The following is a 13354-nucleotide window of genomic DNA, read 5'->3' as shown; positions in this document are numbered from 1 at the left end:
TTTCTCTGACACTTTTATTAAGGAATAATCTTATATATAGCAGACAGAGCCATGTCCTGTGTTATAAAATTCTACAGTACTGCAGTATTAGGCAACTCTAAATCACCGTAGGGGAAATTCCTTCACTGGAAAAGTGATAGTCATGAGTGTTACGGTTCAAGCCCGTAAATGTGTCGATGCATGTAATATCAACACTGATCTTTTCCAAAATCCTTTTTATTTCGGTCGTTTTTTTGTTTCTGGATAATCCTCTGGTTTCTGAGTATAGATGTTTTAAAATGTCATGCGCGTCACTGTGTTGCAAGGTGTAATTTTGGCTTGTTGTGTCACGTCAAAAAGGAGATTTAAAATGCAGCGCAGACCAAAACTGATGCTAGGATTTCACACAAAGACTTGGTGCTACTACGTGTGAGGAAATAATTCGGTTAGTTTCGACCAACCTGGAAAAGGCGCGTGAAGATGTCGAACTCGAACACAGAGATGTAGTCGTTGCAGGTGAGGTCAATGGTGGACTTTAGGGCCATGGCCTCCAGGCCCGAGGTGATGGGATGCAGCTCGTGAAGGCACTGTCGGAAGACTTTCCACGGCACTATCGTCCTGCAAGAGAGCAACAAGTCCAATCAAAATCATCATCTGAATACAAACTGAGGACGAGTCATTACCCACAAGACAGGAACTTGCCCTTTGATTTGAAGGAACCGTGGTGAACTAAAGTGCCTGCCGATGAGATCATTTGTGCCAGATGTATGCGGCCTCAGTGGCCTTCACACTAATGTATCTCACTTCCAACCATGGTTTAAAAGGCGAGCGTCAATCACAGCGAGAGCAAAGAACTGAAATGTAGTCTGGTCACATGTGAGATACACTTATCTAATCCATACACAGCTTTTATTTTTATTCCCTTCATTAGTTTTGGATTAAACAGAACAAAAAAAACCTGCATTGAGACTCAACAGTGTACTAGAAAACATATCATGCATGAAGTGACACACGGAGTGCAGCTTTTGTCGAACTTTGCCAAACTGTGCGAGTTCCACTGCTCTGTGTATTGCACTGACACGATGACAAATGTGGTTCTGCAGCGGGAATAGAAACTCTTGTACTCGCACTGAAGGTGAAACCCTGTGAAACTACACAGGACCAACGAGCAGCCACTCCATTATGAGGTCATCTCCACACAAGCTGACGACAAAAGTGTCTCAGTCAGCTGGCGAGTTCCACCCCGTGTGTCTCGCAGACATTTCAGTTGCAGCTAAACAGTAAAAGCAAGATTATGACCAGAGGAAATGAAGCATTATTAACATTTATTGACAGCAGCAGAGTCTCAGAGTCTCTGTTCCAGCTTGTTTTTATGTTGCACAAGTCATGTTTTAAAAAAAAAAATGTGACACCAAACGACTTTTCGCGCCTTCTCCATCTCTAAAATGTAATTTGGCTGTGACTGTTGCTGCAGCAATACGCTCAACAACACGCAGCACATCCTGTATCAATTTCAAAGTAAAGCACTCAGGGAAGAGCTCTTATTGTGAAATATTTGCAGGACCAACAGATCCGTGGTATAGGCTACTATCAAGAGAAATACAGTCTACAGTCTGGATTTCAAGAGTGGTGGAAATATTTAGGCTTTTGTCAATAGCCATGAAAAATACACAACATTAAGTCTTGTCATTTTTCAATGAAGAAATGTCACATATTATATCTTTAAAGTACTGTAAAAAAATACATATTTGGTCTTCATGATCAGGACAAATGTTTCGTAAAAGTCAAATTGAGGGCTGGATATTTTGGTATTATTCCTGCAAAAAAGATATATCATCATATCAGAACTAGTACTCACTGTACTGGGGATTCAAAAGATACAGCCTAGAAGCACATTAGACTGTATGAAGCCCATAAGGAAATAAGAGTGATGTGATGTGTTGTGTTGTTTTTCCATGAAAATTAATCACACGTGACATCAAATCCCCAAGAGTGAAAGTATTAAAGGTTCCACACCATAGATGGTAGTAATATAACAAATCTGCAGACTCAGCTGTTAGCTTTCCACTCCGGGGATGCAGTGGAGGAGACATCACAGACTGAGTGAGTGTTCAACCTCATGATTAACAGTAAGAGTAATAATGAGTTGCCTCTGTGTGTGGACAGGTGTGGAGATTTTATGACATCTAAAAGTCGTTCAGGAAAAGTGACAGCCCAGCTAAAAGCAGTGGTAAAAAAAATACAACTTTTACACAATTACCAGCCATATGTTCAACACAGTGAGCAGATTTATGACGTATGAATCATATCACCAAAACAGTGCTGTCACAAACAGACAGCTGGAGTTAAGAGGTAATTTCAGAGGGGATACGACGATGCCAGAAACACAAAATGAGATGAAAGCTGCGGTGACAACGGCGCCTGAGCTGCCAGATGGAACAGCAGGAGAGGAGACTGTCAAATTTTAATAGCAGCACACAGCCAGAGGTGGAGGAGAGCGAAACACGCGCAGGAGGAGGAGGGAGATAACAGGGAGAGGAGACACCGGAAGGACAGTGAGATAGTAGCGAGTGGAGAGACTACAGCAGCACACTTGGATGCTTCATGACCTCAGAGTTAAGCAGAACGCCCTGGTGATGATAATCAAGGCTGGGGAAAAAAAAAGAAGAAAGCAAGTCAACGCTGATGGGAACACCACTTTCTGCTTTAATTCATCGCTGACCACTTTAATATTCACTTGCCTGTACACATTAGCCTCACATAACCACTGCTGTGTCCGACAGCACTTTACTGGAGCGCACACAGACCAGGAATCAGAGATTACGCTTAAGTAGCATGTGAAGGTTGCACTTCAAGAAGAAGCTGGTTATAAACTCCGTTTCTACGGCCTTCAGTTCGATATTTTGGTTTATTGAAAGTAGAAATTATCATATTTGTCTTCTAACATCTGAAATCACGCACCTCACACTACACTCTTTTTTTGTAGACAAAAAGCAAAAATTAAACAGGATTAAAGGGGAAAGGAATTGGTTTACACATCTGGTTTACGTGGGCAGAGTCTTGTTTATGTTGTGCAAAGTAAGCTTCCGCTTCAAAAATGTGAAACACACACACACACTGTTTCTGCTGCTATGGAAACATGGCACTGAAAGACGAGATGATTATTCTAACCAATTATGCACTTATACAAACATACTTCTGGGTAATATATTCAATAAAACCCTTCTAAATGTTACACAATACAGCTATAAAACTACTTCCATTTTTATATATAGAGACGTTTTTATGCATAAAAGGAATTGTGCGGCATTAATAATGTAGTTAGCCTATTTACTGAGCGAGGCTCTGCTGAGTGTGGGACATCTGTGACTGAGTGACGCCGCACGACCTTGGCTGTTTGGTAATTCACAAGAAGGGAGCGACTTTTCATTTAGCTCCTCGGGGCAGGTTCACACAGGGTGCAGGTCTCCTGATAAACCTGCACACATCCTTTCTCCTGTTTCCACAGGAAACCGTGCTCCGTAACAGTCATTGATTGACAATTGATTGGTCTTTGGAGTGGCTGTAGACACAATAGATCACGACAGAGCCATTTAAACTGACGCAACATATTGTCTCGAAAGGACATTTAGTTTTTAGTCAGTGATTTGACAAAAATTAACTAAAAAAAACCTGCTAATTTATTATTTTCCCAACCATCTATAAATAGCAAGTTGTGCTTTCTATAAACTGCTGTATAGACACATTGTGGCAGCTACCATATCAGGATTTTGGTGTTATTTTTCAGTATGTTGTGTTACTCCCTGTGATTTCAGGTCATTTTATGTGTTAGTTCAGCTGTTCCAACAACCATCTAAACTGTAAACTGGCTCTTTAGTGAGTAATTGTGGGCCAGATGCTCTTAAATCAAATTGAGGGTGACATAATGGTGAATTGGTCAGCGCTGTCGCCTCACAGCAAGATGCCCTCAATGGATAAGAAGGATGGATGGATTTTTGGTGCAACATAAAGTTCCGGTGCTCTTATTTTTTTATCAGTAAACTACAGCTCATGGGTCCTAAACAGTCCATAAAGCTTCAGCAAAAACAAGAAAATCTCTCAATAAAACCATGTCATGAACTGAATTATACTGAACAATACAGTACTCACAAACAACTGTATTCCACATGTCATTCCAAACACAGACAGAGCAGATGTTATAAGCTTGTCTCAGCTGTGCATGTTAGTAAGGATGTGCATACTTTTATTGACTTCTTTATGAGGTCCAAAATAATGTACAAATCTATCTTTGTGAGGATATTTTGACCAACTTTAAAGTGTTTTTTTTTTAGGGTTAAGAGCAGGTCTAAGGGTTAGGGTTACTTGTGATAGTTAAGGTTTAGGTTAAGGGCGAGGGCAGGCATGTCCCACGGAGAACATGCAAACTCCATGCAGAAAGGCAAGAGAAGATTATGATTTAAGAAAAAAAATGCTTGCAAATGCTTTCTTCAAACTCAAGTTCCCCGACTGGACCATCTCCAAGTGTAATAAATAGAACATCACCGGCAATAAGAAGCTAAAGCTGCCACACTTTCACAGTGTTATCCTCAAGTGCATCCTCACAACATTCATCACAGTCTGGTGTGGTGCAGCAAACAGCAGGACATTTGAAAGCGGACTCATTCGCTCTGCTGAGACGATTAATCATCAAACTGCACTCCACCACTGCCGCCCGGGCCAAGCAGCGAGCAGACGCAGGCTCTTTCAACTTCCTCCCTCAGGCAAAAAAAACAAAAAACACTGAGATCCATAAAAACCTCTCCTGCAACCGGAAAACAGTAACAGCTTCTCTGCAGAAGCAGGTGTCCTGATAAATATCTCAGCTGTTAACAACCTGCTCTCGCACCTCCACTCTTCCATTATTCTCTAATTGGTTGCGCATCCGTCATTTAATTGTTGCACTTGTCACATCCAATTATGGTCCGACCAGACTTTACACTGCTCATTATATCTCACCTCGTCGTCTCTTTCATGTCAGACATCTCACAGACCATATTAAATTTCAAACATGAATATGTATACTATGATGCTGTTTTTATTATTATTATTCTATAATGAGATTATTTGTCTACATAGAAACACATCCTGATTATGACTGCTGTTGTTGAGCCACAACGTGTGTCATTGTCGTCTTTTATATCTCCATTTAAATGCAACTTTATAAATAATCAATCTGATGCACAACAGCAGCATATGTCGTTTTATATTTTATTGCCACCATTAGGTCAAGATATCTTACCAGATAAAGCAGGGTTTCTCACTCCTGGTTCTGGGGACGGTTAGGATTATTTGAATCCAACACCTGATTCAAATAAGTGGCTCATTATCAGGCTTCAGCAGAGCTGACTGATGAGCTGACAATGAATCAGGTGAGTTTGAGCAGGGAAACGTCTAAAATATGCAGGACAGTGGCTCCAAAGGACCAGGAGTGAGAAACCCTAAGATAAAGTATTAATTTGCTGATTATATTGGTGGTGATTGTAATTCATATTTCCCATTATACATGCAGAAGAGGACAAGGTAACAGTAAGTAAATACATTTTTGTATTACTTTAAACATTACTTATTACTCATACATTAAAATAAATACATTTAATTATCTAAATGAAAAAATATTTATTAATATTAGGTTGGTTCAAATTTAGTTTAGTTTAGTTGCTGTTTTTCACAATTTAGGAGTTTAGATGGAAGGGTATTATATGGAGTTAGATTTGTGTCTTTATTATTCAATCAAAAAAAAGTTTGCTTCAATCAAAAAAAATGTTTTCAATCCAAAAAGCCTTCACTTCAATAAAAAAAAACCTTTTTAATCAAAGAAAAAAATTGTTTGGATGCAAAAATATATTTGAGACTCAAAAGAATGCATTTGAACACTGTTTTTCTTTGGTTGAAAATGTTTTTTTTTTGATTGAAGTGAAGGTTTTTTTGATTGAAAATGTTTTTTTTGATTGAAGCAAACTTTTTTTTGATTGAATAATAAAGACACAAATCTAACTCCATAGTATTAGAGCCACATGTAAAAGACAGTGAAAAAACAACAACCAAAAAACAGCATGAATTCTGACATTTAAGTGAGAAAAAGTCAGAAAGATGGGGGAAAAAAATTACTTTTTTCTCAGAATTCAGACTTTTTTTCTCAGAACTCTGACTTAAATCTCAGAATTCTGACTTAAATCTCAGAATTCTGACTTAAATCTCAGAATTCATGCCGTTTTTATTTTATTTTATTTACATGTGGCACTAAACTTCCATTTGTGTAAGAAAAAACAAATGAATACAATAATAATATGTGTCTTTTATCTGCACTGTGAAAAGATACAATCAGAATTCAAATGGCTCTGCAATAAATGCAGCTTTTAGATATATAGATATAATTTTTTTTACCTGCATGAAAGCTAAGTTCTCCTTCTTATAAAAATACAACTACTGTAACATTTTGTCAGCGGTGCTTTCTTCTCTTGTGTTCTGTTCTTCCCACTTCCGCCCCACTGTGCTGAGCGTGTGACGTTGAACATGACTCACCAGAGGAAAGAACACAAAAGCCAATTCCTCTACGTGCGATGTCAAAGTCAGTGTCCTTGTTGACAAAAAAGAAGAAGGAAAAAAAAAATACATGTACACACTAGATGTAGTGTATGAGAGGTATGAGTCAGGCACTTCACATGTGCACACGTATGCACTTTTCATTGCCGAGCGTCCGTGTCCTCGCAGTGACGGCTGAGCTGTGTTTATGACACAGACGTACAACATAAACACATGCAGGACGGTGAAGTAACCACACGAGCATGTTGTTTATGTGCGCATCTCATCTTTGGTGACACTTTCCATTCCATTGCTCAAACATCTTTCCCTCAACATTAAAGAGATGTACATCACTAGTGAAAGACTACAACTACTACTGCTTTTCTGGATTAAAATATTATTAATATTACTATTATTAATGCTTTATTTAACCAAGATTAGACTCACTGAGATTAAGAATCTCTTTTATCTACTTGCATCTCTTTAAATATACAGTAAATAGATTAAAGTACTGAACAAATGTAGGCTTAGCAGAAGTTAGTGACTCCAAAGTCATTTAAAAGTGTTCCGTAAGACCAGCTCTGTCAGTGTTTAGCTAATTTTGCGTGAGTGTTCCAGCGGCATACTTAAAATCAATCTTTCCATGTTCAGTTCTGACGAATGGAACCAACAATAAGAACAAATCCTTTGACCAATAAAAACCCATAGAAGTAATAGGAGCAGACCTAAATTACAATTATGATTAAAAATGATCGAGTGTTTACTTTGGAAACATTGATGGGGAACAGTAACTCTTGGTTTACATGTTATTTATTGATTTTGAACACTTGTCTCTAGTTGGGCCAGTTACTAAGGTTGCCTTTGTGGTGTATTTGTATGAATTATGCCGTCTGTTTCTGTTTTTATTTACTTTTTGTTCAGTTTCTGTTGTTAATAAAAGAAAACCTCTCCCTCATGTCATTATACTGAGAAATAGCTTACATGTGTCTCAGCCATCAGTAAACAGATCATATCCTTAGGATCAGAAACAGGAAACATCCACACACACACTGACATTTCCAGATCCTGAGTGCATCTTATCGCAGAGCGCAATCTTAACCTCGCACAAATGTATATAAGACCCAACTCAGAGCAGCCAAAGCAAAAAGCAGAGATCAGGTGAAGCTTACTTGTCATCAAAAAATCTCCTCCAGAAGTCCGCGGCATCAGCCTTGGTGATCCTGAACGTGTCTCCCTGGAACTGTCCTCCAGGGAAGATGGCTTTGATTTCAGCCAGCATGTGACTGAAGATCAGCGACAGCTTGGTCAGATTCCTCCTGCGGAGAAGAAGACAACAACAATCTGTTATGACCTCGAATACTTGACAAGGCACCATATGGAAATAATTTGACCTTGACAATTCTGGTCCTATTTTGTACATTTTGTTGAACATGGACGCAGATGTTTCCGATACTTTCAGGTACTTTGAGTCGCAAAGTACTTTAGGGTTCAGAAACAATTTAAGATGGAATTTATAAAAGCTTATCTGACAACAAACAAAAATGTATGGTCATTCATACTGGGTGTATCTGTATAAATGGGGGAATCTAAATTGTCTGTTTCTATGCTGCTGTAATGTGAAAAAATAAATAAAATACTAACTGGCATTGCATATATTTTCATAACATGCCATGACAACTCAGGTTTTCATCTGTGAAGGATTAACAACCATTCAGAAACATTTAACCAGCTATCTAATATTTTAATTTGACACCACCGTGTGTGAGCCAAACCTTTATATATGTGGTGATACAGTTAAAAAGTTATACATAAAGTTATCTGGGATATTTCATTCCATTTCCAATCCCTTGATGCAACGGGACAATGTTAATTTGCATTTAAATTGCATGGAAAAAAACAAAGCCGAGCACTGCAACAGAGAAAGAAATAATTACTAGAGATGAATTCTCACAAGAGTTGAGCTCATAGGACTCGATGTTGGAATCCCAAGAATCAGCACTGGTGTCTTATTTATTGAGTAGAGTAGGGATAATTACATCATTAGGTTCACCCTCCTTCATTGGTGTTTCATAGGTCCATGTCATCTCCAGAGAGCTCAACAGCAACACCTGGCGTCCTGGTAGCCGCCCTCTGCTTTAACCTTCCATTCGGACATTTTGTGGTCCTCTAAATCTAGAGCAGGTCGCTGCTATCTTCTGCAGCCTCTGACAGTGACCTGACAGCCTGTCGGAACGCCTGTCCTCAAACACCCATTATCTTGAGGAGCCTGGCTGTTAAAGGAGGCTATAAATCCTCTGCACCCAACGTCTACAGAAAGCATCTGTGTGTGTGTGTGTGTGTGTGCGCGTGTCAGCCACATTGTTCTGCCTCAGCGGCTACGTCGATGTATCTCAAGACATTTGCGCGCATGTGCTTCACCCACCGCAGCCTCCCATGGTACATGAACTCAATGATGTTAAGGACCTGCTTTGATGGTGACAGCTTGAAATTAAGTCTAAGGATCTCTGATGGGACTAGGAGGATGAAAATGGGATCCACAATATTATCGGCACAATAGCTGTATCAGCAGATATTAGCTTTAAAAATGTAAATCGGTATTGGTTATCCTAAATATATCGGCAAAAACTCCAATATCGTGCATCCCTAGGAGTAAGACTTGACTGTGTCTCCAGGTGTAGCAGCCTTGAGACGGACTGGTTAAGCAGCTGTTGTGGATGTGTCTTAGTGTTCGGGGTTTGAGAGAGAGCACAAGTCGGATCCACGTATCTCGTATCCACTGGCTCAGACCTGTTGGGTGTGGGAAGAACATCATAGGTAGCTCTGATGATGAAGCTGATTTGGCTTCCTTCCATGTCCCAAATGCCTCTTCCCTGCTGTACCTGCTCTTGTCGTGTTCCTCTGACACCAATAAGATTGTTCTTTCATCGATGTAGAATCTGTGATTTGCCAGATTGCCTTTGATGACTGATATGCTCCTGGATTTGCTGGGTTTCAATATCATCCATTCTCCATGTGACGTTGGCCCGAAGCTTTCCTAAACTCCCTTGGATGGTTGAAGGATGGTTGAGGTCAGAGTGGTCATGTTATCCATGTAGACACGAACATGAGGCAGCTGCTGTCCAGTCTGTGGTTGTTCCTCCTCCAACAACTCACTCGGAAGCTCTGATGATCCCTTCTGTTGCCATGGCACAAGCTAATGGCGAGATGGTGCAACGTGAGAAGTCAAATGTGTTCCACAAAAGTCAGACTATGATGAGGTATTTGAAAGAGAGTTGTGGGATTAGTGGTGAAATGGCTTAGATATGGGCCATAGAGTTTAAGCCCAGCAGACACAAATAGGTTTGCAGTTTTCCTAAATCCAGAAGGAAGAAGAGATGGACTTTTTTTTTTTGCTTTTTTTTGTTAAGTGCTGGTGATTCGTCTCTCCCTGTCCACTGGGAAGGGGATTTGTCTCCAGCTCCCTCTGAGATTAGACTTTATAAGGCTTCGGTACATTCCAGTGCAGCGCAGCACTCACACAGACACACTTCTACGAGGTGACTTTGTCCAAGGTGTGAGTGTGTGGGACAAAAGAAAGCACACAGGCTGTGTGGTGCTGATAACAACCTGTGTGGATGTGTGAGTCGGTTCAGGTTTGTGTGTGCAGAGAGAGCAAGAGAGAGATGGGGGGGGGTGCATAATTGCAACTTTAATTTTGCCCTCTAACCTGCACAAACAGGTTTATTATAACATGATATGTGATTCCTGTATTCCAAATTTGTCTGCACAAGTGTGTATACACGTGCACGTTTTTTGCCACGTCAATTCAAATCTATACATTACAATGATATTTGATCACTTTGTTGACACGATTTAACAATTCATGGGTAGTTTCGTCTGGATGAAGAAGAACGTTCATGCTATTACGGGTCACGTCGGTGTATTTTAAAGTCGTGACACATTGCTGACACCATGAGTAAAAACCATTATTTTTCTTTTTTTTTGAAAGTCACAAGCAGAAAATGGTTGTCATCTCCTATTTCCTCATTTCAGCCAAAAGTGCCACAGACAGTGGAAATATATATAGACTCAACATATATAGTGTCACAATAAGTAATGTGGTTTGTGTCCAACACACGGCCCTTGAGACTGCGTTGGGTTGTTATAGCTTCAAATAAAAAATGTCTAGGAACTTACAGGATGCAGGGGAGGGAGCTACAGAATTTGAATCAAGCACTCCAAAATAAAAGTATTTTTCGAGAAATATAGGAAAATATGACTGCACCCACCAGATAAACTGTCTTTCAAATACACAGGACTGCTGACTCATGCTGAACGCAGTACGGTGTTCTGCACTGGTTTCTATTTAATACGTCTAGATGGCAGTCACCCAGACAGGCAGGGATGATTTATTTATCGCGGCGATGTGTTCGTCGGACTCAAAACGTGGGATCAATCTCAGAGTTGTTTGTGTCAAATTATTTACAATGCAGCAGATTCTGTAAACTTTGTGCGTCCTGGAGTTTGCATGTCGTGTACACAGCAATCACACAACTCCATCATTGTGATTTTTGACTGAAAACAAACACAAACGCCAGATGGAGTTCATCTCACAAACTGGAAACTGAGGGAGACATCAAATGACCCACAGGTTTGGAATAAAGTGAAGATGGGGGGACGGGGGGGGGGATAAAAGGTTAAGGTGAAATTAGTGCGAATCACTCTCCTGTGCCTCGTGGTGGTAGCACACACTGTGTGTGTGTGTGCCAGCACCAACAAAGCCAGCTCGTCTCAGTAATTTCATGCTCTTCCAGTCACCATTAGGCCTCTAATCAACCAAGGGCCAGCCAAAAAAAACTCTCAATTGGGATGCAGAGGGAGAGGCTGCAGATGCGCGCACACACAATGCGATCTCAATTTTTCACTCCCTTTATGGAAGAGGGCTCAGCCACTAAATACTGTCAAGGAGGAACAACTTGAGCTGTATTGGTGTTATTGGTGTACAGAATTTTCTTTTTGATCGCTGTATCATAAGGACACACTCTGTGACACAAAGTGCAGGGAAGATTGTGTGTGTCGGAGTTCTGTGCAGCAACATTTGGTTAGTTCCTCCTCCTGTGTCCTTGCCATGCTCTCTGCCATTGGCCTGATTGTGTAATTTGGCTCGTTTGACGTGCGCCCCCGGGACAGCCAGCCCATTCATTAGCGCTAATGTACTTTCAGAGTGTGAGAGCACGGTAGCCAGAAGCTGTTGGCTGACTAACCCACAAATTGTTCGAGATAATCCTTCGATAGCTGTGTGCTCCGTGCAACGTGCAATCGACGGAAAACACGTCTAAATGGAGGCAAAAGAGGTTTCTGTGAAACCTTACATTTGAAAGCAACTGAACTCATAAGCGAAACTCTTCTTCCAAACACAAACACGCACGCAGTGGCCGACACAGCGTCACACCGTTGTTGTGGTGACACCTGCAGTCGCGCTGCTCAACCGCTTCACCAGCTCTGTTCCTACTGGTTTCCTGTCACCTGAACATCACCGCTGTCACATGTTGGTAACGGTGAGGATGTCAACTTCCCTTGAACATTTGGGCCACTGTAAGTGGGAAATAACGGCACTGACAGATAATTACTTGTTATTCGGGTGGCTCATATGAAGTATATTTATATTTTTATTTTATAATATACAGAGTTGTGTATTATTACCACGACAATTTACCAAGGGTGCACACACAGCACGAAGGGTTAAAATGGCATCTTTTGTTGGGTTTTTATGACACAAACCAACATTATTCTGCAACATTTCTCACATATTAGGGGCAAAACAATGAGATAATGATGATATGATATTTCTGCCAGGTCAGGGTCAGTTATACATAATCCGTTTTGCGTTTCTGTCCTGCACACACACACATTGAGTATAGTGGCCTTGAGGGACTGTACTGGCTTCATAAGGGGACTATCAGACAGATGAGATGTATATTTGATCCTCCACATGCTGCTGCTGCTACTGCTGCTGCCACAGCCTTTGGGGGGGGGGTCATAAGTCAAAGCAGAAAGATGGGAGGGGAAGGTCGCTCAGTCAGCGTTCATCGCTGATTTAATTGTTTCAAAGGACTGTTATTATCAGCATCAATTATTTAGGCCAAATTATTTGCCGCTGAAGAGCAACGGAACAGTGTCCATTAAGACAGAGAGGCGGAGGCTGAGCTCTTAAAGGAGGCAATTCATTTAAAAACAAAGAGAAAAACAATCGAGCATCAATCAAAAGATTAAGAGGAGGCAGAAAGATAAAAAGTCTGGGTTTGTGTCAATGAAGATTTTGTGTATTATTACCAAGGTTTACCAAGTGTGACCATGAAGGGTTAAAATCTTATGTTGGGTTTTTATGACACAATACTTATGATGACCTTTTGGGGAAAAAAACTACAGTTTTAAGTAATGAAGTAAAAGTAAAACATTTAGATTTAGATAGAGCCCTGCAGGGATGTTACTAAGACGACTGCCAATACACCTACACAAGAGAGAACACACACGGAGACAGACAGGTCAGTGCTAGAAAGGTTAGATTGATGGGATTAAATAAATGTGTGTAGTGTGTGTAAGAGAGAGAGATGATTAAGGTTGTGTATGTAATCCCGTATTAGGTTCCAAAAAGTTGAAGTAAATGTCAAGGGTGAGTTAAGTTTGTGAAGTAAGTGAAGTAGAAAATTCCTTTGTGTCTGTTCCAGTCTATGTCAGCAAACTCTGACAAAACCTGAGTCAGAGAGGAGTGAGTAAGCCGAGCAATGACCCTTTACCACACGCTCACTCACACACACACACACACACACACACC

The 13354-nt window shown here is 40.5% G+C and overlaps 1 protein-coding gene across 1 annotated transcript in view; it reads right to left on the bottom strand.

The window, feature by feature from the left end:
• cblb (Cbl proto-oncogene B, E3 ubiquitin protein ligase) overlaps positions 1-13354 on the bottom strand; it is a gene marked incomplete at both ends in the record, with an annotated part of 45990 nt that overhangs the window by 24878 nt on the left and 7758 nt on the right. Inside the window, 2 exons of the mRNA XM_083910754.1 lie at positions 441-597; positions 7710-7856. Of these exons, the coding sequence (XP_083766880.1) occupies positions 441-597; positions 7710-7856 (304 nt within the window). The remainder of the gene's footprint in view (positions 1-440; positions 598-7709; positions 7857-13354) is intronic.

The sequence above is a fragment of the Microchirus variegatus genome (genome assembly GCF_963457635.1).
Source record: "Microchirus variegatus genome assembly, chromosome: 2".
NCBI lineage: Eukaryota > Metazoa > Chordata > Actinopteri > Pleuronectiformes > Soleidae > Microchirus > Microchirus variegatus.
This window is presented reverse-complemented; position numbering and strand designations above follow the sequence as displayed.